Source organism: Corvus cornix, chromosome 7 (assembly GCF_000738735.6).
Source record: "Corvus cornix cornix isolate S_Up_H32 chromosome 7, ASM73873v5, whole genome shotgun sequence".
Taxonomy (NCBI): Eukaryota; Metazoa; Chordata; class Aves; order Passeriformes; family Corvidae; genus Corvus; species Corvus cornix.
The window spans coordinates 8719-33892 of NC_046337.1; the positions used below are offsets into that span (position 1 = coordinate 8719).

At 40.3% G+C, this 25174-nt stretch overlaps 1 protein-coding gene across 9 annotated transcripts; it reads right to left on the minus strand.

Moving 5' to 3' along the window:
* Positions 1 to 24704, minus strand: MARCHF7 (membrane associated ring-CH-type finger 7). Of its 9 annotated transcripts, none has more exons than XM_039554709.1 (11): positions 24597 to 24704; positions 18990 to 19140; positions 14677 to 14835; positions 12423 to 12594; positions 10651 to 10815; positions 8238 to 9032; positions 7916 to 8069; positions 7485 to 7654; positions 6159 to 6268; positions 4641 to 4754; positions 1 to 949 (listed from the first exon to the last, which is right to left on the minus strand). In XM_039554709.1, exons 2-11 carry the CDS (start codon positions 19128 to 19130, stop codon positions 692 to 694), a joined length of 2238 nt encoding a protein of 745 aa, XP_039410643.1. In that variant the 5' UTR covers positions 19131 to 19140; positions 24597 to 24704; the 3' UTR covers positions 1 to 691. The 9 variants fall into 9 exon arrangements, 6 of the variants coding, with proteins under 6 accessions (XP_039410643.1, XP_039410642.1, XP_039410644.1 ...); XM_039554708.1 differs by having other exon boundaries at positions 7916 to 8147; XM_039554710.1 differs by adding an exon at positions 2784 to 2832 and having other exon boundaries at positions 1 to 907; positions 7916 to 9032.
* Between the last annotated feature and the right edge of the window lie 470 nt (positions 24705 to 25174).

Genomic DNA, 25174 nt, shown 5'->3' on the forward strand with positions numbered 1-25174 from the left:
GATGCATACCTCTTTCATTTTTATTTATAAAGAAGTGACAACACTAGAAAACACATTGATAACCAGTGCTTTGAACAGTGAGGGTGGGATCTAAAAAAACTCTGATTAAACTAAACAACCTTAGGTCTTTATCAAGTTGCATACCTGCTAGGAATGCTGAAATGCAAGAGTTTACACCTGCAATATTCCATAATGGAACAGCCACATGATATCAAATATAATCTCAAATTTCCAAACTGGTACATAAAAAAGCCATCACCAAGTATTAAAAGACCACTGCAAGTTCTTATTGCTTTTTGAGTTAAATAATAATCTTCAAATAAGCCAAATCCCAAACAATCTCCACAGTATCTTACTTATCCTCCTGTTCATTCATTAACAATGGAAGCAATTGGTTACATGATACGGCAAAAGAGGCATTTAAGAACACGCAAAAAAAACCTATTTAAGTATACAGGCATCCCCACCCTCCCCCTGAAACCCACTATAACCACTTAGTGCCAGCACAGGAGCAAAACTCAGTAAGATAAAACCAGAAGTCTGACTACAGTAAGAAGGAAACACAAAGGGAGATAGAGCTTCCTTGAATATTCCGAATCTGATGTCTTCCAAAACAAAGCACAACATCCTCATAATTTACAAAGGGAAGTTGCTTTCTGTGTATCTAATCCTCACACATGCCGAGTAGTTCTCAAGTTCTCACTGAGCTCCACTGTGCAGCAGTTGATTTTGAATTCAACAATGCTTCAAAAACTACAGTAATATTCAATGCGCTTTTTACTAAGGAGAGGAATAAAACAAATGCATGTTGATGTTCTTGCCAGTTCAGCATTTCTGCAGCAATTCTGTTTGTTTCTTGCAGTATGAAAGTTCTACCAGCATCAGTCTTCAGAATCATCTTCAGAAGCTGTTGGAACGACACAGTGTAATCAGAAGCCTTGACAAAAATCTGTGAAATTAAAGCACTTTAGGATGACTAGAGGAAATAAAGGTGATTTTATAATGTTACATAGCAGACTGTAATACCCACCCAAACCTTGTGTAATCACATAGCTTAATTCTTAAATGCATCTCATGTCGGAAAAATACAGCGTTTTCAAATCAAAACTCGACAGAACATACAATATGCAGTGTCCTCCTACTCTTCTTCCTCAAAATAAGAGGAAGAAAACTTAATTACGCCAGAGATTCAACTTCTATGTAGTGCTTAAGAGTGGCTCTTTCCAGCAGTAGTCAGAGGAGGATATACTCAATCCATGACAGCAGCACCCAACATACAGGAAAGAAATTACTCACTAGGTTAACAATTTGGATACTAAAATACCTATAAATATTCAGCAGTCTAAAAGAAGACCCTTAAATTTTTATATATATACATATACATATATGTTGCTTAATGCAACCTGTGCCTACTTGGAAGCAGCTCCTCTCTCCACTCCTGTCCTTTTCAGCATATGCAAGATGAACACAAAGCCCACATATGCACAGGATTTTGTTGTTGCAGCGTGAGTTAAAAGACAAATACACACTTGTCAACTACGATAGAAAAGTCGGTACACACATCTACATTAGGTTTGTAAAATGTTAGCTTGTCTGTAACAGGAATTTAATATGTCCTCTTAAGCAAGGTCTGCAGGCAAGGAAGTATTTATACTGGAGTAACTTGTTCCATCCCTGAACATAGAAAGAAGAAGTCTGACTCCTTGCTTCTTCAGTTCTTAGAAGAGAAGTGTAACTGAAGTGCATCAATAATAAATCTAGAACTCCGTATTCCTCACCTGCAACTTAAAGGCTGAATCAAATACAGATTGAATTAAGGTGTAAAATGGTACTCATTACTTTTTACTCTAGTAAGGATGCGCATAACTTAGTAATGAATTCAGAACTCGAGTCCACCTTTGACCGCTCTGAATGCGGAAACAATCATCTTGAACCAGAACTCTCTCTTTCACACACACACACACACACTCCCATTCCTTATAGTACTCCAAATGCACCCTGTGTACTGAAAATCCATATACAGTTGACAGACACTCACATGCACACTAGGGAAAAAAAAAAAGGGTAGATCAACTACCCTTCTACTGCCTATTCAACATGCCCAGAAATAGATCCAGGGTATATTTACTGATTACTGTAATTACAGTAATACTGTATTACTGATACAGAAATGCAACTGTATCAGTATATAGCTTTGAATTAAAACACACTAAAAAAAGCCATTAGATGAAAAGCAGGCTTATCCTTCACCAAAATTGGCGACCTTTAGACTTCATTCACGAGGTCTGATAGGACTGATCAAGGAACTCACACAACCAAAAAGTGGGTGTGAATGGAAAAAACAAAGAGGAGAAGAGGGCAAGAAAAAGAAAGGGAAGAAAAATGGCAATACAAGTGTCTAATTTAAATGCAGTAAAATTCAATTCTACATGTTTCTTTCCTACTGAGACTCTTGTAAAAGGCAACAACCTGAAGGTCACCGTTTAGGCTATAATTATGAATTACCAGAACTGCAATAACCAACCTGTACCTAGTAAGGCATTTTGTTATTGACTGCAGATAACACTTCTGTGGTCTAAACAACTCTGTGCTGTTGGGAAATTAATCATGGAGAATTAAACTCAGTTCCCCCTCAGAATAATTCTGCTGATGATGGAAAATGCACTGCTGGGTAAGGTTTTCAGTAATTATGTTCAGTATTATGAATCTTGGCAAGGAGGATTGTACTCATTTAGCTTTGACTTGATCTAATGGGAGGGGAGGGAAAGAGGGGAAGCACCTACTTTCAATATCTTCCATATGTGCCTGAAGAGTTCTTGCAAGGTTAATAAACTAGAAACAAGGCAGAGAGAAAGTAGTTTAAAAGTTGCAAAGTTACCTGCAGAAATTTGCAACAAGTTAGCAAAGTTTTCTTCACTTTTTACATCCCAAAGCTTCACACCAGATCTTGGTTATCCTAACCCATGTGCCCAAATTACAAAAAACAATGCAAAATTTAATATAAATCCCCACACATTAGACTTCAAATTGCTATTGCATGGTTATTTCAGCTGTAAAATGTTTGTGGTAGCAGCTTGCGGCATGACTTTCCTGTTCTACAGTCTGTAAAAGACATTGATTTTGAAAGCAGCAAACATAAACAAGTGTCAGTTTAACGAAAACCATTCCTAAAAACTGTAATGCAGGAAAACATAATCACAGTAAGGACTTGCATTAGTTAAATTCATTTCATTTAATTCACAACTAATATGACAACACAGAATGCTCTGACTGAATATGGCTCACGAAAAATGCATAAATACACTTAAAGTTTTTGTTTACAATTAAAATCTTAAGACCAGGATTACTATTAGGCAACGGTAGCGGTTTAATGTCGGAAGCACATGGTATCGAAACCCAAAGCCAAAATTCCTGGGAATAAAAAGTCTCAGACAAGTGGTTTTCTTTTGTCACTGCCATTGCTTGACGCTGCACCATTGCTTCAGTTTAAAGTCCAGATACTGAGATACAGCAGATAAAATGAGTTTCCATAGCTTACTTATAGGCTTGATATCAAACACCAGCATTGGTGCTCCCACTGGTTTAAAATGCAGTGTCACACACAGAAGTATGTAACGTCTCCTCTGATGGAAAACCAGTTAAAACATCTTCTGCAATACACTCAAGCTAATAACCTGTGCCGGATGCTGGCCACTATCAGATTATGTGTCTTCTGTATCTCTACACTTGTAGCACAGAAACTGGACCATGGAATACAAGCCCTAAATTAGATGTGTACAGAAAAGAGGAGCACTGTTCTAATACATTTAAGAGATTAGACAGAACATAGTCCTGCCTCTTCCAAAGACCCAGTACCTGCTAGCAGTCAACCGTTCCAATGCGCATTGGATAAGCTTAATACTGTCACCTCTTTATATGTAAGTAAAAAACCTAAAAATAATCAGGTTTTCAGGAGACCAGTTGACTAAGAGCACTGATTGATTATCTAGTATCAAATAAACATGTGGAATACTGGATTCATGAATGAATCACTGTGCAGAAAGAATTTTGTAGGCTAATCTCTTACTGGTTAAAGGTGTACTTACCACGTTTCTAAGCCAGGCCTTTCAAGTGATGAAAATGCAGCCAAATTGAACTGATAAGAAATTATTTCTCTGACTAACACCAGAGAAATCGTACTATAGCTATAGGCTGTTGCAGAACGTTAATATTCAAGTACACATTCAGGTGTACTCCAGCAGACAAGCATTGCAAGTTCTTGACCTTTGGAATATAGACTTGCATAACGAGAAATATTAAAGAAATCGGGTAGTCCAGCATTGTTAACCGCATGTTTGGCACAGAGGGAGGTTAACCTTCCAGTTTTGCATATATTCCCAATAATCATGACAACATATACGCTAACTAATGAATTACCAACAACCTTGACGAAAAGCATTCTGTAGCACAGTACCTGCAATTATGTAGTACCTTCAGTTTCCAATCAAACATGGTACACTGACAAGCCCAGCCCATTTTGGACCAAAATTTGTTTAAAAAAGGGTGTTTCCTGGGTATCTAGGTCCCAGGTCACTTGAGGTAACAATCTGCTTTTAAGTTCTGTATGAGCAATTCCTGTCAGAAAATCACTTCATACTTACTCTGACACGTGTGCTGGCCTCATTTGCAGTTCCTAACATATCAGAAAAGCGCTGCTCGCATAAGTGTAACAACACTACAAGGTAGAGACCAGAGCTGATAAATTCATAGTCTGCCTTAAAGGAGATCAGAAGAAACATTCAGAATGTCAGTAATACACCTGCATATATGATTCAAGCAGAACAAGAATTAGATTTTAAGGGAATCATTACAGATCTATCTCTAGTTGTTCCAAAAGAATTAGGGAAATGCAATGCTAAAAAATTTAAGTTACTGAAAAGCTACTTATACTTCTGGTCCTTCCCATCTACCCCAAATCTAACATGTTATCCTTGAAGATAAACAGAGTTCTACAAATTAAATCTCAGTCAGCATGATTAGTTCAGAGGAAAGAATGTGCAAATCAGAGTATTATATCACTTGGGAAAATAAAACCAATATTGCTGGTTTCTTCTCTGTGGTCCTAAGGCTTTACAGAAAGCCAAAATAAAGGAATATATTTTAAGAATGTTATGATGTCATAAATATTTGAGAAATTCCTTTACCTGCTAAGATAAAGGAAAAACTTTAAAAATGCTACTGCTGAACAGATAATTTAGTCAACTCTTTAGAAAAAAATTTCAAAGTTCTTATTTCAAATAAAGTGCTGTGACAGCAACCAATAAGCACTAGTACTAAAACAAGATGATGGCACTCTCGAGAAAGACTTTTCAGAGACCGCCCCAATTGATATGAATTAGAGTACTAAGGTAAGAAATTAGTTTAAATAATAAAAAAAATTAGAGGCTGATGTTTTGCCCCAAAAAACTGATGTCACTCGGTATTTTCTTTAAACATCTGAGGTAGGCCAGTATCATTAGTCTTTGTACATCATCAGAATACAACCCAGAGAAGACGGAAAAACCCCCTGAATAAAGTTAATAAAAACCAACAGCTTTGTGTTATTTACTCATTTTTAAATAGTACCCAATCCAGTAGTTCTAAGATAATGTATTTTCAAGAACAAGAGCAATACCAATGGGCCTTTGATTCTTTTTAGTTTGGGAAATTATTTGAAGGAGCAGTTACAAACTGCTAGAACAGAGGTTAGTTTCTACCTAGTTAGAGGTTAGTTTCTAATGAAACAAAAGTTTGTAATTGCATGTTTAAAACAACTGCTAAACTGTGTTCAAAACCAGCTAAAAGCTATGACAACTCCTGACTTAATGTGAAATTCAATCTAATCATGCCAGAATTCACACTGCACCTATGTGGTGGAGACACTGGATTACAAAGCCAGATGACAGATGTACGACTAAGAAAAGAGATGTATTACACTTACTGAAAGCTCAGCTCTAGGAAGCATAGCAGGAAGGTAGAGACAATCGGAATATTGAGGAGGAAAATCTGTTCCGCATTAACATTACTTTATATGCCTAACAGTCCTTCCGAAACGGAGATGCATCTGCCTTCTCTAAAGAAGGCTGCCCTCCCAGCACTAAACCAACACTTACTTACCAAATTAGGTAAAACATACTAACTTGTTCATTTGCATGTGCCCTATAGAGTTCATGAACGTCAAAGCCTTCCAGATTAAGATGCAACTTCTCCTTGCACAATTCACAAGTTGTCACTGCTTCCAAAGAAGAACCTGGTGGGGAGGCAGGCAAGGGGAAAACTCAGTGTCAAGTTTCAACAATCTGTAACATACGACACACCCATATAAACATTAAAAACTCTACGTAATTTTTGGCTTTATTTTGCAGAGCAAGGTTAGAAGAAAAGAAAGCCTCTAATAGGAATGTAGCGACATCTGCTACTGTCCTAAGTTAAATAATGTAGAATGTTTATTCTCTGTCCAGCTGCACCTATTTTGCCTCCCATTCACTCTGGACATAATATGCCTCTTCCTGCAAGTCTGGCATAAAATTGCTTCTTGGGCTTTCTGAATTTTACTGTGTAATCCAAATACACACAAAAGTAAGACTAAATATACCAGAACAAAGTTATTGTTAAGTAACATTTTGTCTTAAGTACCAGTTTTAAAACAAGATGAACATAGCAAGCTGATAGTGGACTTATGTCTTTATCTACAGTTAAATACTTCAAATTAATTTCTTCTAAAGGGTGAGGCTTCTAATGCATCCCTACTCTGATACATACCCTCTAGCGCTGAGTAAAAAAGTCAACAGATACTAGCACCCTCCTTTGGTACAAAGTATTTAATGTCTTCTATCAAGCTACTTTCAAGTCTTAAGAATACTGCAGATAGTTACAAAACGGTCAATCAAGTTGTTACAAAAATATTTCTACAGGATGCACTATCTGAAGCGTTTCTTGAAGAATTATATATGCACTTAGAAGTAATTTTTGAACAAGGAGTTTTAAAGTGCCATGAACAGGAGTTAGTATCTTTAAAAAACATACTTAAGTCTAGTTGCAATTCAAAATCAGGTTTGGATTTTCAAGTTCCTATCACTGCTAACAGTTAGCTCAGCTATAAAAGTCTTGAAAAAAAGCACAACCACTTCCGTAAGGAAGAATAGGGAACAAAATGCCACCCAAATGCCACTGAAGTGGGAGAGTAATTCTAAAGCTACACTTCTACAGTGTTATACTTTGTCTAATATCTTTGTAGACAATCCCAAAAAATGTAGGTCTCTGAACAAGAAATACAGTTCTTGGAACTACTCACATGAGAAGCTGCACAGACACACAAAAAGCCTGGGAAGTGCCATACTACTGTTTGTCCCCACTGCTCGCTTTTCAACTAAATACCTCAGTATTTAAAGACCTCAGTGCAATCCTTCTTCTGATAAGCATCCCTATATAACGGGAAGTCTACCTTGGTCTAGAGTCTGCTTTACCTGAATTTATCTTCGACTTCAGCCATTTTTTCATGCACTCCTGGTGAACATACTGCAGACTTCCAGTGCATTTGCATGGCTCTATTAAAAGGTTGTCAGAACTTGCAGAGGACATCTGACAGATTCTACATAAGTCACCCTCTTCATCTTCAGAATCTTCTAAAAGCAGGCTGAATAGGACGGAATACCAACAAATGCTATGACATTTCATGCAGGACTGTTTATAATGAAAATTACACGTATCAAACTATTCTCAAACCTATGAGAATTAAAACAAGTTTCTTTAAAGACAAAAGTGAGAACACAGGTGACAGGGGACTCAGTTGCCGCCTCCTCTAAGGGAGGGTTTTCTTTTAAAATCATGATTGCAGAAAGCCCTTTCATGTTAAAACAGGTACATTTCACTATCACCAAAGAACATACTAACTTACCTTTCTTTAATTTTCTGGAGTCTTTCTGGATCTCTTGAAGGTGGTATTTTAGACTTGCCACTTTCTTGTCCATCAGACTGATTCCAGCCAGAGGGAATAATATCTACAGTTATCATAAGATTGTCAGACAGACTGCTTCCTAATGTTGGAGGCACTGCAAAGCGAAAGAGAGAACCAGGCAGAATTCCCGAACTTCTTCCACTGCGGGCTGAATCTGGTGGGGAGGCAGTAGCTGTAGAAATAACAGATACTGCAGGTGTGGGTGGTCCACTGACAGAAGCCCGAGGAGGGCTATCTGATGCTTCGAGAGAAGTCTCCTCACCTGACTCTCTCCTTCTAAAGACATGCTGTGATCTAGCAGTTGTATCAGAGGTAGAGATCCTTGCGGATTCATCTCTTCCTTCTCTTCTTCTTCTGGAAAAGAGAGGTGTACATCTGTTCCTCAAAGAGGACGACAGCCAGGATCCTGTGCTCCTACTTTCAGTGTCTGGTCTGTAACTTTCCCCATCAGAATCAGAGCTGCGATTCTGTGAAACTCCTGATAAACCCCATCTTCGTCCAAGAAAGCTAAACCCCTGAGAAGCTTCGGATGACTGAAGCCCTGTAACTTCCGGAGTTGCAGCTCCATTACTACTTGACAGAGTAGTAGCTTGAACTCTTGGGACCACCGTTGACTCTTCAGAGCCTAATGATCTCGTATGCAATGGGTCTTGGCTAGACCTTCGAGAGAAAAATGTAGATGACATACTAGATGCTAAACGAGACAGCAGCTGTCTGGTCGTGCGCCTCCCTTCACTATCAGCTGCAGACTCATTCAATGACCTCTGAGAAGATAAAACCCTGTCGGAACCACTGGAGGAAGGGGTTTCATCTCTAATGGCAGTAAGAGAAAATGCTGGCTGTACACTCCTCTGGGGAGATTCCAATTCATTTCTCCTTTGTCTTGAAGAATAGCTGGATCTTGAAGAGCTCATGTTAGAGTCTCTGCTGAAAAAAGATGGCTGATGATCAGAAGGCAACTGGTGGTTCATGGGTGCATTCAGCCTCAAAGTGCTTAACGAGTTCTCTTTTGGTCTTGCTCCCTCTGCATATGAAGAGGCAGGCCTGTCTCGAAGATCTGTTGCAGAAAAGCAGAGGAAAATACCATGACAAGATGCGCTCAAACACATCAGAAAACATTCAAGGTCAGGTTCAACAGAGCTCTAAGCAACCTGTCCTAGCTGAAGATGTCCCTGCTTATTGCAGGGGGGTTGGACTAGAAGACTTTAAAGGTCTCTACCAACCCAATCCACTCTATCATTCTTAAAAGTGTATCTTCTGTAAATGCTGCCTGAGTATCTCAACACACTGAGAATTCCACTGTATATGAACTGTAGCTCACATGAAGCCGCTGAGGTGGCTAGTCTCCTTCCTCAAATGGCTGCACTGGGGGGTTGTGGGTGGGAAAAGGGGGAAGGAAGAACAAGCATGGATAGATGAAGGTAGGAAACAGAAGCTCTCTATGTATTCTGGAATTAAAAACTTTCATCTTTGTAGTTTTGGTGACTTTCCTTTAATGGGTTCTGCGTTGCAATCACCATTTACCGCTGAAGATAAGCGCTATTTATCTGGCAGATTCCAGCTAACAAAACATCTGCACAGATGCCAAGCATCTATCATATGCTTTTGATAACACATCAGGGAACACAGTTGGGAGTTCTTTTTATAGCACATAGTAACAGCACTACTGCTAGAAATGCAGCATGGACAGTACAAAGCAAGGTTGCTCACCAATCCACTTCTCCCACTAGGCTCTACCAGGCAGAGTAGTCAAACTGTCCACTTATTAAAAAGTGTTAAGAGTATGATGACATTAAAATACACCCTCCTGTCGAGGTAAGACTACAGGACAAATTCTCAAAGTTGATTTTATCTTTTCTGCTCATCTTCTATACTTATTAACGCGGTACTTTTTTTTAACTTCTGCATTACAGAATACCACCAATGCATCTGCAAAAGTTTGCAGATCAAGACTAATGATGAGCTTCCCCTGAGACAGCTCTAGAAGGCCACAGCACTCTGAACAGAAAGTGAAAATTACAATGCAGAAGTCCTTACTAGTCCTAGCAGTTGCTATGACACTCTACTCTCACCTCATGTAAAGTGTGTGTTTATCCATTTTTATTTTCAGTGGTCTAGCAGTTTTCCCTAATAACCATTTGAGAACCCAAATAAAAAGAGATAATATGCACCTTTAAGAAAAAACTTTCCTGGGCCAAATCAACGTTATTTCTTTTCCCATACCTAAACCCCAAGAGATTTTAATACAAACAAGAAAAGGGCTTTACAGACTAATCACGGAGTTACAGTGGCGACCACCGACACCACTTTCACATGACTGAATGCATCTACAAGCTAGACCATTCACATATCCTTTGATGGTTTGTTCAACGCATGGAAAGCGGCCAACCAACTTTATTTAAAAGGATACTTTAAAATATATTTCGTGTTTTGAATAAAATATTAAAAGAACATGCCCAGAGAAGTTTCAGACATCCCATCCCTGGAAGTGTTCAAGGCCAGGTTGGATGGGGCTTGGAACAACCTGAGATAGTGGAAGGTGTCCCTGCCCATGGCAGGGGGTGGAACAAAAGGTCCCTTCCAAACCAAATCATTCTGTGATTCTACGAACATGTTAAGAAATGAAAAGCCATACAAACTGTAGGTTTACGAGCTTTTGGTTACACAAAACGTACATGTTGAAGGTGAAAAGTCACTGTTTCTGTAGCTGGGATCCACCAGGTTATTAACAGATAGATCTGTTCTTTCTAACTGTGTTCGCTCTCTCACCAGATCAGTTCCAAGGGAGCCAAGCATTACTGATGAAGATCTAGGAATCCTACTGCATCTCCATGAGGAATCTGGAAAGCAAAAGTAAATAAATCCCCCGTTTTAGTAATCATCTAAAAATCCATTAAAGCTGGCACTTACACAGGCATTTTTGTTATTCCTATCAAGGGCAAGTTTAACATTACCACTAAGCTGACCAAGGACCCAGCTGCCAACATAAAGCTAAGGGCACTCTGCTGATGCTGGCACTTACTTCATCTTGCAGCAAGTTAGTTCTGAAAGCTAAATCTAACAAAAAGTAGTAATACTTTTGGGAAGAGTCAGACACTCTTACAGGACAGAAGAGGAAGAGAGGTAGCATCTTGCTTCCTAATGGTAGCTAGTTTTTAAAAAGGTTTCACATTATAGCAAAACAGCAGCTTGAGACTTAGCAAATGCTGCCATTCCACTTGACACGACTTAAAATGAAGTTTCATTTCTCATAAAAACAGATGATGAAGCTTAAATGCAGTTTAGACACAACTTTAAGAACAATGACTAATACTGTTTGTTCATATTACAGAGCAAAATGCTTCAGTGTAAAAAAGAGATCTTGTTTTTTGTTAACAGCTCTAACAGCTGCATAGCAAACTGTACATACATCAGCTGTGGACAAAACTCTTGTTCCAAAAGAATCTTCTTCAACGGCCCTGGAAAATTCACCTTTATATTATTTGCTAACTTACCAAACCAAATTTAAGCACTCATTGGTCGGCAGTGTGACGACCAACCAGAGTAGAAATGGAAAGATAAACAGTCCTACACCATAGTGAGAAATGTTAATGGTTGTCGTTTTATTAATGGAGTAAGAAAGTATCAATAATACTGAGGTTTGAGCAAGAACTTATTTTTATTTGGACGGCTGTGCAATTCCATAAGGGGATATAAAAAACCCCATTAATCCATACTCGTAAGGGTAATCTAAATTAATCCAATGATCTGTATCAAAACAGTTTAGAAAAATTTTCAGTGTAAGGTTTTGACCGTTACTTCCTGAGTTTTAGACTTTTGTTGGCACATTGCATAAATTCTGTCTATCCAACTTCCATGAACTTACTCGCAGCTTTAACGAAAATCTCAGGTTTTCATGAAAGAGCTCTTAGTGCAGAGTATTTCTTTACAATGGGACCTAAAGAATGAGTTCAGGCCCTGCTAAAAAAGGAGTGCTTTCTTCCCCGACCCCTAACAACAGGGCTCTAACCAGCCATGACACTGTGCTTGAACATATTGCTAAGTATGGTAAAGATTTCCCTTCTGCTGTCCCTGGTACACACTGATGTATCAACACAATTTGACTCATGAAATAAGAGCAGCTGCACTCATTCTTTTCTTGAAATCTTAACCAATTAAGGTGTGTTTGAGCCATCAAGTTCAGCTTGACCACAAATGGAATAGGTACAGGTAATAATTCTGAAACAAACAAGCACAATTGGATTTTCAAAAGACCATGTTAACAGCATACTCAGAACTTTGGATACTGCTATCATTGTGAACACACTCTTCAGACAGGCATAAATTTTTATTATTTAGGAAAGATATAAGCATAATATTTGAAGCGAGTCTTTTAAAACTTGGTAAAACCTGATCTTACTACTCAGACAATTATGATGTAACTCAGCTCAAGTAATCAACCTCTCACCTGAAAAGGCAGTCAAGCCATTACTTCTCACAGAAGAGGTAGATGTACAAGATAGCTTAGGTCTCTTTGAATCGCTATCTTGCTGCTGGCTATGCAGTCTTGAATATGCTCCCTGAGTTCTCTCAGACTCACCGTAACGCCCAGATGTAAAATGAGAGGAAGAAGATGTAGACTGAAATAACATTAAAAAATAAATTACATAGTATACCAGATGCACTTACACGGCACAAAAGCATGCATACTGTAAAACTCACATAAATTGTAAAGAATAACTTTAGATACAAGACCTTTTCTTTAAAAATAACGTAGGAATTAGGCTTGTGCTCTTGATTAGTATTTCCATGTTTATTCAATACAGCCCTACCAACCAAAGTCAGTTTCTATAACATTCAACATTATATTTCCTTTACAGATAGATGTGGCTTACAACAAAAAATTGTTGTAAAAAGGGGGGAAAAAATTATATTCCTGGCTTGTAAGATGCTATAAGCACAATCAAATATAGCTTTACAGATCCCCACAGGAACATATTTTGTTGTCCAGAAATGGCCAAAACTGAAGAGCTACATAAGTTGGATTAGTTAAACTGTTAAATAAAATAATTTTTCATCAACCTAAAATATAATTAGCTAAGGAGTGAGCTTCAGGAAAACTCTTTGAAACAAATATATTTTGGTTACAATAAGCTCAAATGCAACTGAAGGAGTTCAGAGTACAGAACAGGTACAAAACAATTTTTGCAGTGTACAGCACTGAAACAAAACAGTTTTCAGAAACTAGTACTATAGGACTTAGCCTACAAAGCTGTTTGTCTGGTTACTTACAGTCAAGCCATTTATTTTCTATTTGAAATGCTTTGTGTTTATTTTTTCATATAAAAAAGAAACAGTTGAGCTCAATCAAAAAGCTGAATTATTTGCCTTCCCAGAAACTATCTACAACCAAGATCCTTTAAAGATCAACCAAATTAGAGTATGTTATATCTGCATTTTATTTCTACTTAGTTACTGCATTTACTAAGTTTAAGGCACAACTTCAGACTCTTTCAAACTAAGAAGTCTCTAAGTATTTCCCTCATCCCATCATAAAAAAAACCAGATAGGGAGACAGAAACTAACATCAGAAACCAAGTATGAAGCCAGGTTACTTTCCGTCACTAATCTTCTATTTAACATATCACTTGTCTGTTAATCATTTACTATTTGACATGCGGAATTTTCAGTGTCTTCTGCAAGGTTCACTTGAATTAGAATTTACTTTAAGAGAATAATTAACCTTAATGGGGAAAAAAAGGGTTTTCATCTTGAAAACTTTACAGCACCAATTTAACTAGATATGTAGACCACTTAGAACCACAGATTCTATTTGCATTTCAACTATATGTAGACATCTACCATAACTTCCTCTGAAGGCCAACATATGCACACTAGTTCCTGCCTCCTCACCCCCCAATATCTCAGTTGTCTTCACTTTCAAGTCACCTAAGAAAACCAACACCTCTTTAACAATGAGAGCACTCTTATGAACCCAAACATCTTTCCCTTTCAAAGTGAGCAGAATTTTTACTTCACCGTTGTCCCACCAAACCTGTTCAGTTTTCTGCTTTTCCTATCTTAGTATTTCTACTGCGCTTCGAAGTGTTTTACTGTCATTCTAGAATGCATGAGCACGTCACAAGCGAACTACTTTATTCCCGGAGTTACAAAGGCACATTCTAGAATCCAGTTAAGACAAGCTATTAGGGCCTGAGTTTTGAAACTCAGGTAACCATTCTTTCACAGTAAGAACAAGCAGACTATGAAGTACACCTCACAATTAAATTTCCTAAAGCAGGTCTCCAAACTCATGAACTTTGTGTTAACTCACAAAGGTAGTGCCATCCCAAAAACATCCCCTCTGGAAATACCTGATGGAACAAGTATAAATATTATCAACTTTGCCATCCACAGAACTATAACATGTATGAGATTCTAACCACCCCCTCCTTTTCCCTTTTAAAATGAACTTTTACAGAGCTACTGACTTCAAATGTATTTCTTAACTCTTAGTAAAACTAATATACATCACTACTTTCATCCTCTGTTTTTTTACACTGCTATCTTCTAGCTTTTGCTCCACCTTGAATTAGCAAGATCTACTTCTCTAGAAACTCTACAGCGAGCACCTGCTGGCAGCTTTTCAGATTGGGAAAGCTAAAGTAAAACCCTGGGGTTTCAATATTTTTTTCCAATTATCACACATTAACAGTTCTCACCAATCTGCTTCTGCTTCCCAAAAATGTTCCAGAATGTGGATGATCAAGTGTCCCTGAGTAGCGAGTTGGAGACGACGCTGTAAGCTTCCAAGGAGTTTCACGGGTGTCTCTTTCTCCAATTCTCCAGTCTCTACTGGAACTATTCAATACACTGGATTCCTGAAGAACAACAGGCTTATCATATGCATCTTGTAACTCAAAAATAACGCAGTATCTGATCTGAATATTGAAAATATAGGGAAGTGGAGGCAGTAACAAATCTGGAAACCTTTCATAAGAAACCTCAAGAGATAGCCAAGAAGTGAAACAGGCTTAGAGAGAACCACTGTAAAAGGAAAGTTTTGTTGTTTTGGGCTTTTTAAAGTACTTTATAGCAGCTCCCTCATCTGTCCTCTCATTTGACCTAGGACAAAAAAAAGGTGAAGTCTAAGGCTTTTGAGGCATTACCCTAACTTAGATACTGCAGCAAGAGATCAGAAGTAAAGGCCTCACTTTCAAGTGTTATGCAAAAAGCCCCACAGGTGTAGAAAGGGTCTCCATGACAACAAAAGCACCTCTGGCCACTAAAACAAGCTGAATTTCAATGAATAGATTACAACTGAGGAAAGAGACTGCAATTTAATTTGCTCCATAGAATAATCATTGAGATTGGCAAAATTAATAGAAATAACAGAAATGCAACCATTTTATTAACACTAAGCAGCACTTTCAAGTGATTATTTGTCCATTCTCTTTCTATGAACTATTAGTACCACCGACACAGTAGCTCCCATCACCATTTCTTAAAAGTGACAACAAAGTACTCAAAACCAAACCAAGCAATATGAAAATCTCAGCTTGTTTTCTTCCTTCAGTTCAGCTTAAGACTATTTAACATCTGACATTTATCAGAACGTAACAATTAAAGCCCTACATAAGGTATTCTGGTTTTGGTGTCTATTTTCAGTAGCTGAAAAATGTGATCAGGAAAACATTCAAAACAATTTTATAAACTACACTTGATCCTATCCCTCCACTGAAAAAAACCCCAAAACTTATAATTCATTTATCATAAAATGTTTACTATGTTGTATCATAAAGGATAGGAATATTTTTCTCATACCATGACACCAGTTCAATTTTTGTATTTTAAAGTCATCTAGAAACAACACTATATCCCATACATCTGATTAGTTTACCGTTAACTTCTTTGTTATGCCTCCTCAGATAAGCAGGGGTTAGTCCCTGGATCGATCTCAAAAGTGCATGACACACAAGAATTTCATACCTATATGAAAAAAAAACAAAACAAAAAAAAAAAACCAAAAACCCCACCCAATAGAAACCTTTCTTATTCATTAGCCCTAATCAAAACCAAATACAAATTTGACTGCTCTGTCCCAGAAGTTTTTGAGTTAACCTATAATCAAGTGTTCTCTCCATGGAAATTCTGTATTAAAAATCCAAGTCCTCTTTATAACTAAAGCATTACCGAGAACCATAATTTTTTTTCTTCTAAATGACATATTTTAAATTACTTGTAACTGAACTAGATCTTAAATACTTTAAGGTAGGTTTCTGAATGGATTAATGAAGTGAAAATGCCTGTCCTTTGCATTCCTATCTGACTGGACTTAAACCTTCTTGCTCCATCCAGTCTCTGTAATCTTAACCTACAAGCAACAATGCAATTTGTTCCTACCAGCTCTGTAACTACCAAAGGTTAGTCAAGAGAGGGAGTTTCCCTACGGTTTTATCAGTAAGCACCAGTCTTGCATAATGAGCTCTCAGACTACCTTATACAAACTGGGAGTGGAAAAAGGGGTACAACATAATCTTCTACACAAATATTTTCCCTTCTGTTTTAACTGGCAAGTGTTAAAAGATCATTCCTCGGCTCAGAATCACTTTGCTCAACAGGAAATAGTCAAAAGAACACACAGTGCAGTGAACATATTGCAGTTCATGTAATAAATTAAATAATGTAAGGTACATTGTGTCAAAATCTTTTAACGGTGGTAACACATCGAACTCCACAGCACCACTTCAGCTGAAGACTCCTCTTCTGATCAATGGCTTTCAGTATACGTGCATGATTTATGGACTGTGTCCATAAATCTCTACAAAAGAGTAAGATTGTTTGATCTGCTTTTGTTGAGCAGCCAGCCACTGAAAAGCATGTAGGACTCCAAAATGCAAAAACGACTGACAACTGCATCCCCTATAGCCTACATAATAACAAGCACTTGCGTGCTAGAGATAACCAAAATGTAACACGCATACATTTAATTGCTAAAAATAATGTTCTATTACTTGTAAAATTCTTTCTCAAAAAGGCATTATATAATGCAATGTCCCAGATAGCTGGTCAGCGGGGACCAAACTACTAACCAGGTTTTTTTTCAAATATGAACATTTAATCATGGAGTTAAGTTTCTGCAACTACAAAGACCAAAATGGGCTTACATTTCTGGGCCCAAAATCGAGGTGAGAATTGCCGACAGGAGCAGAAAAAAAGTACTAAGATAATTGAGCCAAACTGCTCTCTGTTGCTTCCAAGTGTCCAAAATAATTTCTAAAGTAGTTTAATCTCTGCTTCCCATAATAGTCTCCCAAACTGCAAGCACCTGCACAGTGTGAATACTTCCTCTTAAGCACAGCTCCCCCCCTCCACAAAAGTAGATTGGTTAGTGTAAAATGCTGCTTGTGAAACAGCAAAAGGCCTTTCTTCAGTCCCATGTATTGCACATGAAGTCCAGCTGTACTAACATACTGACATGACAGGCTGATGTGAAGTCTGTGCTGGTTTTGCAGCACAGTGATGTGAAGTCGGCCTGGTTTTTGGTAGCGGGGGGGGCCACAGAGGTGGCTTCTGTGAGAAGCTGCTGAAAGTTTCCACCACGTTTGGCAGAGCCGATCCCTGACAGCTCTGAAGATGGCCGCTGGCCAAGGTTGGGCCAATCAGAGATGGTGGTAACACCTCTGTGATAACAGATTTAAGAAGAAACCAAAACAAAAGTAGGGATGCGGGTTTAATTCCAGCCATAGCAGAGTAGCAGGTGAGAACATGTGAGGGAAACAGCATGGAGACACCAAGGTCAGTGGAAGAAGGAGGGGGAGGAAGTGCTCCAAGCGCCAGAGTTGAGACTCCTCTGCAGGCTGTGGTGAGGACCATGGTGAAGCAGCTGCACCCTTGCAGCCCCTGGGGATCCACGGGGGATGCAGAGATCCGCCCACAGCCCACGAGGGAAGTGCTCACGCTGGAGCGGGTGGATGCCTGGAGGAGGCTGTGATCCAGTGGGAGAGCCAGTGGAGAGAGGTGCCCCGGCTTCCAGAGTGGAGCAGCCTGTCCTTGGAGGACTGTATGTATCCCGTGGAAGAGTGACCCACGCCACAGCAGTTTTGGGAGGACTGTTTGTCTGTGAGAAGGACCCACGTTGCAGCCATTTTGGGACAACTGCTGCTCGTGAGATTGGATCCACGCTGGAGAAGTTCATGGCGAACTGTCTCCCTTGGGAAGGACTCCTCTCCCTGAGCAGTGGAAGAAAACCTTGGGTGATGAACTGACCAAATCCCCACGCCCTGTCCCCCTGCACTGTCGGTGGGAAGGAGGGAGTGGTTGGGGGAAGAAAAGGTGTTTTTAAGGGCTTATTTTACTTCTCATTATCCTCCTCTGACTCTGTTAGTAATAAATTCACTTTGTACCTCAAAGTTAAGCCTGTTTTGCCCTTGGACTGTTTTCTCCCCATCCTTATCTCAACTCATGAAGCCTTTGTTAAGTTTTTCCCTCCTCTGCCCAGCTGTGGCAAGGGAGGCCGAGTGAGCGGCTGTCGTGAGTGCCTGGCATTTGGACAATGTCAAACCACAACAGAGTCTAAAGCTCTTATGCTTACCTTTCCAAAATACAAACACAGGAGGTGCTGCAGAATGGCACGACCTTAACTGACAACAGAGTCCTGTACTTTTTGCATCACCAAGACATCAAGTGTAATGCCCTACACGCAGCAAAGTTCAAACACAACCCTCACCTCTCCCTCAACAGAAAACTCCATTTACCCAGGTTTAAGATGGCCGTGACTCATACGAAAATAGATCCGTATTATCAGGATGCCCTCTCATTCATCAAACAGTTGATTTCTACAGGTGCAGCTACAAACAAGAGCAGGTAAAACCAGAAAATCTAGAACTACCAGTTCAATAAATACTGTCATTGGCCTGGTTAGTAAATTCTTGCATTTTAGAAATTTTGTTTGTCCAAGTTTTAGGGCTTTTCTTGGTAAAAAAGACACCTTTAAAATTATTTATACTTTATAAAAAGAAAAAAAATACATTACCTGGTATCCAGATTCTAATCTCCATGAAGATTCTCTTGTGCTATATGCACCAGATAAACTGTTTCCACTCCTAGATCCTAGAGGAGAGCTGGAAGCTTGAACACTTATCCTGCGAGGAATTCTTGAGGGTTTTGACTCCATTCTTTGTATCCTGTACAAGGACATACTGATCATTTTTTCTCACAGAAGCAGGGAACTCATGCAAAACATGCACAGGCCTTTCCGGGTGTAACATAAATATGAGTCACACATACAAATATTTACACAGTGCTTTGGTATGACTGTGCATCAGTAAAATGGGGAAACAAGTTCTTATCCTAGTTTTTGTAACCTCTTCTTTACATCTCCTCCCATGCCTCATTAGAAAACTACAGTCCCTTTTATCATTTTGCAACAATGTATTCTTGCAATTATAAGAGGGTGGTCCCTTAAGAACCACACAGTAGTCGTATTAACACCAAATGAGTCAGGAACAGACTACTCAGATTTTTTACATTCATATATTACCATTTTTGCTAATGAACTGCATCTCAACACTTGCAGAATTTATATTCAGACTTATTTCTCAGGGTTGAAATTGTGAAACTTCACCCTCCTGTGAAAAAATACATCTGCAGTCTATGCCTTCAACTTCTCCAAAGACAACTCCCATGGAAGTTAACATGCACAAAGGAGCACAGGCTATCTCACAAGTGTATTTATAAATTTACTTCTCACTTGCTGAGTGTTTATTTGCCTTTCGCTATTTCTAGGCATTTCAAAAGAAATGCTGGTGCCTTTTCCACATGAGAAGTGTTCCTGTACTCATCCCTGTCCTTGAAGTGGTATCTGACTTAACTTTTATCTAAAACTCCAGACAGCTAGATTCTTCCTCCTCAGGATTGTAGAGACAGAAGCAGACCACAAATGGTAGCTCTTAAATAAAAAAAAAATTCAAGGGAACTGCAGTGTCCTCAATGGTGCGGGTACATGAAGAGTAGCATGACACCTCTCAGCTCAAACAGATGGCCGAGAATCCCACTGATAGAAGGTGATTTGCAGAAGTGGTACAGTCTATTTAACCACTTTTAATTTTGGCCTAACTTTCTGAGAGTAGGAGTAAGCTATATTGATAAAGAGAAACCCTATCCATTGATAAAGTACATTTTTTCCACAATTCAGCTATGCTCATCAGTATCACATTCTGCAAAATGCTGCTACATCAATCCTGACACACCTCACGTCTGGCCGCAGTTTCAAGGCGAGTCCACACACTCAGGACTTTTAATCTTTGCTCAAGTCACACTGAATTAAATATTCTACCTGGTAAAAGCCAGTTAGTTTGTACAGAACTCCACTGACCAAACAGTTGGGACAGCTGAGGTTAGTTTCCTTAACCACTGTTCTCATGCATATTGAGTTGTTAGCTATACAACAGCAGCCAAAACGTAGCCTAATCCTATCAAGTAGCCAAAATGCTTCATCTTGCAAGAAGGACTCTAAAGTATACCAAGTTTAAGTGACTGTCTACCTTTGTGTACAAAAGAGCTACTGGCTTGTATTACAGAGGACACCTTCTTCTAGACCACGCTTCCAACACTAGTAACCCGTTCGTGTTTGCCAGAGCCATCACCAGTTAAACAAGATCTGGTCAGGAATCTGAAATGCTCACTTGCCCAACTTTGCATTAATAAACTGCCTAACTATCTAAACTACACCACTTCAAGTGGATCATTAGTTCAATAAAACATAACAATCGTATTTATTCCTAAACTGTAATGATAGTTAATTTAACCTTCAGAGTAATCTGCCATAATGTGCTCTACAAGTTTAGTCCTTGTATGAAGCTGCAATCAGTGTAAAAAAGTAACCATCAAAGTTGCAAACTGTGAAGCTAAAATAATATCACAATAATATACACTAGAGTGTAGGCTAGACAGGACAGCCATATATCTTGACAAGATCTGATACTCAAAGCACTGTTTGTCTATGTTTTACCCTGATATAAAATACAAGGAACAAACACACAGAATAACGGATACAATTCTGTACTATTAAGTACTCGACAAAGAGTGCCGGCATTATCTCCTTTATTATGGATCATTCTGTTTCTGAATCACTTTGTTTCAGACAGGTGTGGAACAAGATGAATTAAATAACATAGACAGAAGTCAGACACGGACGTACATAGAAAATGCGAAGGTTCAAGAAGGGATGGAAGCTCCTACTAGTAGGAATTAATGTCCAGATGAATCAGCAGAGGAGACAGAAGTGTAAGACAACTTCAGAGACTAAATTAGAAACCATCTAATACTAATAAAATTGCTTATGCACCATCCACAGAACAGAAAAAAATAAGAGCATTCAGATAAGACAGGGTGGAAGACTGGACACCAGAGCCAACTACCTGCAGCAGCTGAAATGGAGTCCAAAATTAGCAAATTGCTTCTACAGATATACATAAATAGGCACAAGACTAATTTTGTCCTTCAGTGGTAGCCCCAAGAGGACAATGCTATCCATCAGCCTAATCTTGTAAATTAGCACAGGTTGTGATTTCAACTCAAGTATGTCAGGATAATACGATCTATAGAATATTTTCTTTTTCAAAGTGAAGAAATCTTGCAGCAACTATACCCAAAAAAAGGTGAAGTTAAGGCAGCACAATAGAAAAGGCAAAATTTAATGTGTCAGTTTACGTACACACACTACGATTTACTTCTTGCATACAACCTCACATTTCTTTTGCAGTCTTGGCTTCAGCCAGGAAATGAGAAAGATCTGCTATAAACATCAATCAGAGTTGTGTAAGAATAGGCATCTGACATTGGCCATGTCTGATGCAGAGGTGAAAAGATGCTGAATAAAAGGCTTTATGGTCTCGGCAAAGAACTTCTGATCAAGGAAACTGGATTTTACCTTTACCTTTCAACAAAGATTCAGTGACATAAAGCACGTCACTAAGATGAATCATTTTTTAAAATATGCTGCCTAAGAGCTCTTCAATTTCTGGGGATCCATTATAAAATACACTCGCAATCCAACTAGCAGAAATCATACAGTAGTTTGAACTGGAAGGGATCTTTAAAGGCCATCTAGTGCAACTGCCCTGCAATGAGCAGGGGCATCTTCAACCAGATCAGATGGCTCAGAGTCTGATCTCACCCGACCTTGCATGTTTCCAGGAACAGAGCACTCACCATCTCTCTGGGCAATCTGTGCCCAGGTTTCACCATGCTCACCATAAAAAATGCCTTAAATTTACTCCTTGTTTTATCACGACAAGCTCTACTAAATGTCTGTCCCCGTCTTTCTTATAGACCCTTTTTAAGGGTCTGAAAGGCTACAATGAGGTTTCCCCAGAGGCTTCTCTTCTCCAGGCCAAACAACCCCAATTACTTCAGCCTTTCCTCGTAGTCTTACCCAGACGGAAAGAGATACAGCTGAAGTCAATGGAGCCATGATGTCCATTGACTAGATAGACAAAACTAGATCTAGGCATTTCAGTTCTGGTGATCAACACTAGTAAGAAGTGTTTGGAGTTTTTTTTTTCCCCAGAGTTCTCTGAAAACCATTTTAAGCACTGTACCTTGAAAGCCTGAGACGCAACTGTCTTCACAGGTGGCTTGAATACAAGCAAAACACATGCAAGGCTTACGCTGATCCCAGTAACATAATGAGGTGGTCATAAATAAGGTGAACATGCTAAGCTATCACACAGCACAGGACAGAGCCACACAACGGTCTCATGCTAACAAAACAAGCACATTATTAAAGCCACAATACTACTTGTCTGCAAGGAGAATATTGTGCTTGTATACAATATTTCAGAATGAGAATGGTTCCCTTTTACAGTATCAGCATCTTTCCTGAAGAAAGATGCTCAAAACCTCAAGAATTTTGTTTACACACGCAGGAATTCAACAAACCCCAAGTGGTAATGAACATGAGGTAGTGAGTTCTATAATGACAAAGTAGACACCTCAATTTACACAGAAGGTAGTGAGACCACAAAATACTTCAATTACTTCTCTGAGGAGATAATAACAATAATCATAGTAACAGAAACTGGGTTGCAGTCTGAACTGATTAAAAAGCCTGTTGTTGCCAGAAAGAAAAGGAACACCTTCCTCAAATATCACACCTGATGTGTCCTTCATTGAGAACCCTCAATACCTGGGAAAACACACTGCTGGCTTCTCCATTATTTTGGCACTACTCCCACTTGTACCCAACAATGGAGAAACAAGAACGTGTACAGCAGGATGAGCAGCACTCTTCTTACCAAAGCAACATATTTCATCAGCTTATGCCATGTTGCACTACTTAGCAACCAAAACCTCATGAAAAAATCTGGAAACAACTCTAGAGACTCCTGAAATAAGGGATATATATGCAATGCCTCTCAAGCTTGGTCAGAAACCAAGTTCTGAAATAAAACTTTCAAGTCATACCTGGGAAACATGACCAACTTGAAACAGGAGGTGGAGCTGCACAGCCTATTTTGAGCACAAAGATCAAATGTCCTGCCTTTCTTGATCTGTCATCCCTCTAACAGCATTATAAAAGATCAACTAGACCTAACAGAGCATGGATAGAGATAACAAAAAGATAGAAGATCAAAGAGGTTTTTGCGGGAAAGCAATGCAATCTCAAAAGACAAAAATAACACAGAGAGTAAATATTTTGCTTCCGCCTTGACCCTCTCTACTGATAAAAGAGGAGCAAATTCAGATAGTCATGTCTACGAGTAAGTAAAGCCTTTGCCAGCTTCCATGATTTCTACCAGTTCTAAGCAATCTTGTACCCTCCATAAGAAGGAAGCATACACATCACCGCCTGCTCCTAAATTCAAATCTTCTATCTTGGAACTATGCACTGACACTTCTACCTAAGACTCGAGCTCTCATGTCTACATGTTTTTGTGTGGTTTAACACAAAACTATTCGTAAGATTTTCTCCCGAGCAACTTGTGCTCGCGTGTCTTCCTCGGGGCTTACTCACAATCACGTTTTTACGACAAACAAGACGGAGCCCACGAGTCTTTCTCTCAGATGGTGCAATTCTTCATTCCAGTTATTTTCTCAACCTTCAATGTAGTGAAATTGACAAATAACTCAGGAGCCTCCCAGGAGTCCAGTGAGGAGCAAGAATATTTACAAATGTCGATAGCTGCCCACGCTGCAGCGGCTGGTGCCCTAACGCCGGGCTGTTCCCGCAGTCCGGAGCCACCGGGGGCTCCGCAGAGCCGCCGAGGGCACCGCACCTCCCCCGCCAGGCCCCGGGAAGCGGTCTGCACGGCTCCGGCCCGGCCGGAGCCCGCGGCCGCACCCGATCCTGCTGCCCAAGCAGCGTCCGACCCCAACCGCCGAGCAGAGGCCGCGAGGGGGACGGAGAGGAACGGGGGGCACCAGGTGTCACACGGCCTCGCTCCGAGAGCGGGCGAGGAGCCGAGCGGCCGTTGGGGGCGATGGCGGAGAGAAGGGCGGGTCGGCCGGTCCCAAAATGGTTCACCCAACCCTGGCGTGAGACCGCCGGGGCGGGCCGGGTCCCGTTGCAGGCGCGGCCCGGGCCCCGTTGCAGGCGCGACCCGGGCCGCACCGGCCGCCGCGGGTGGTCCGTACTCACCGTGGCGGCCGGGCCGCCGCGCAGGCCAGGCCAGGCCAGGCCGGGCCGGGCCGCACCTCCCGCTCGCACCGCTCCCACAGCACAATGGCGGCGGCGCGAGACCGCCCGCCTGCCAGGCACGGCCACTCCCAGCTCTCGCGAGGACTGTGGCCGCCCCGCGGCCGCCCCGCGGAAGAGGCGCGGCGGGGGCGGGGGTGGAGGCGGGACCGCGCGCAGGGGCGGAGCCCCGAGCGAAGTCCGAGCGCTGTGGGGCGGGCAGAGCTGCGGCACGCGCGGAGCGCGGGCGAGAGCTGAAAAACCCTCCTGGTAGTGATGGGATTCAGTTTTGTCCGCGGAGCAGCATCCCCAGAGGCATCGGAATCGACTTCCATGTTCAGCCTGAAAACTGCAACACGGTCTTTGAGTTTTCTGTCTGTGTCACATCCTCTTCTTTGCCTGAACCCTGTACTGTAAATGAATTCCCCCGTCTCTCGTGACCAGGTACAGCAGGCTGCCCCTGAAGGACACGGAGGGATGGGGATTCTGGACACAGCGCCCTCAACGGCAAAGCAACAGAATTGCCATTCATTTTAATTGTG

Excerpts from the sequence above, each read along its gene's own strand:
- MARCHF7 (XM_039554706.1), bottom strand. The coding sequence starts at position 19,130 with ATGGAGTCAAAACCCTCAAGAATTCCTCGCAGGATAAGTGTTCAAGCT. Across the intron at positions 9,033-10,650 it reads TGACTTTTCACCTTCAACAT|ATCTTCGAGACAGGCCTGCC; the intron begins GTACGTTTTGTG and ends TTTCTGCAACAG. Across the intron at positions 4,755-6,158 it reads GGGCACATGCAAATGAACAA|GCAGACTATGAATTTATCAG; the intron begins GTTAGTATGTTT and ends ATCTCCTTTAAG.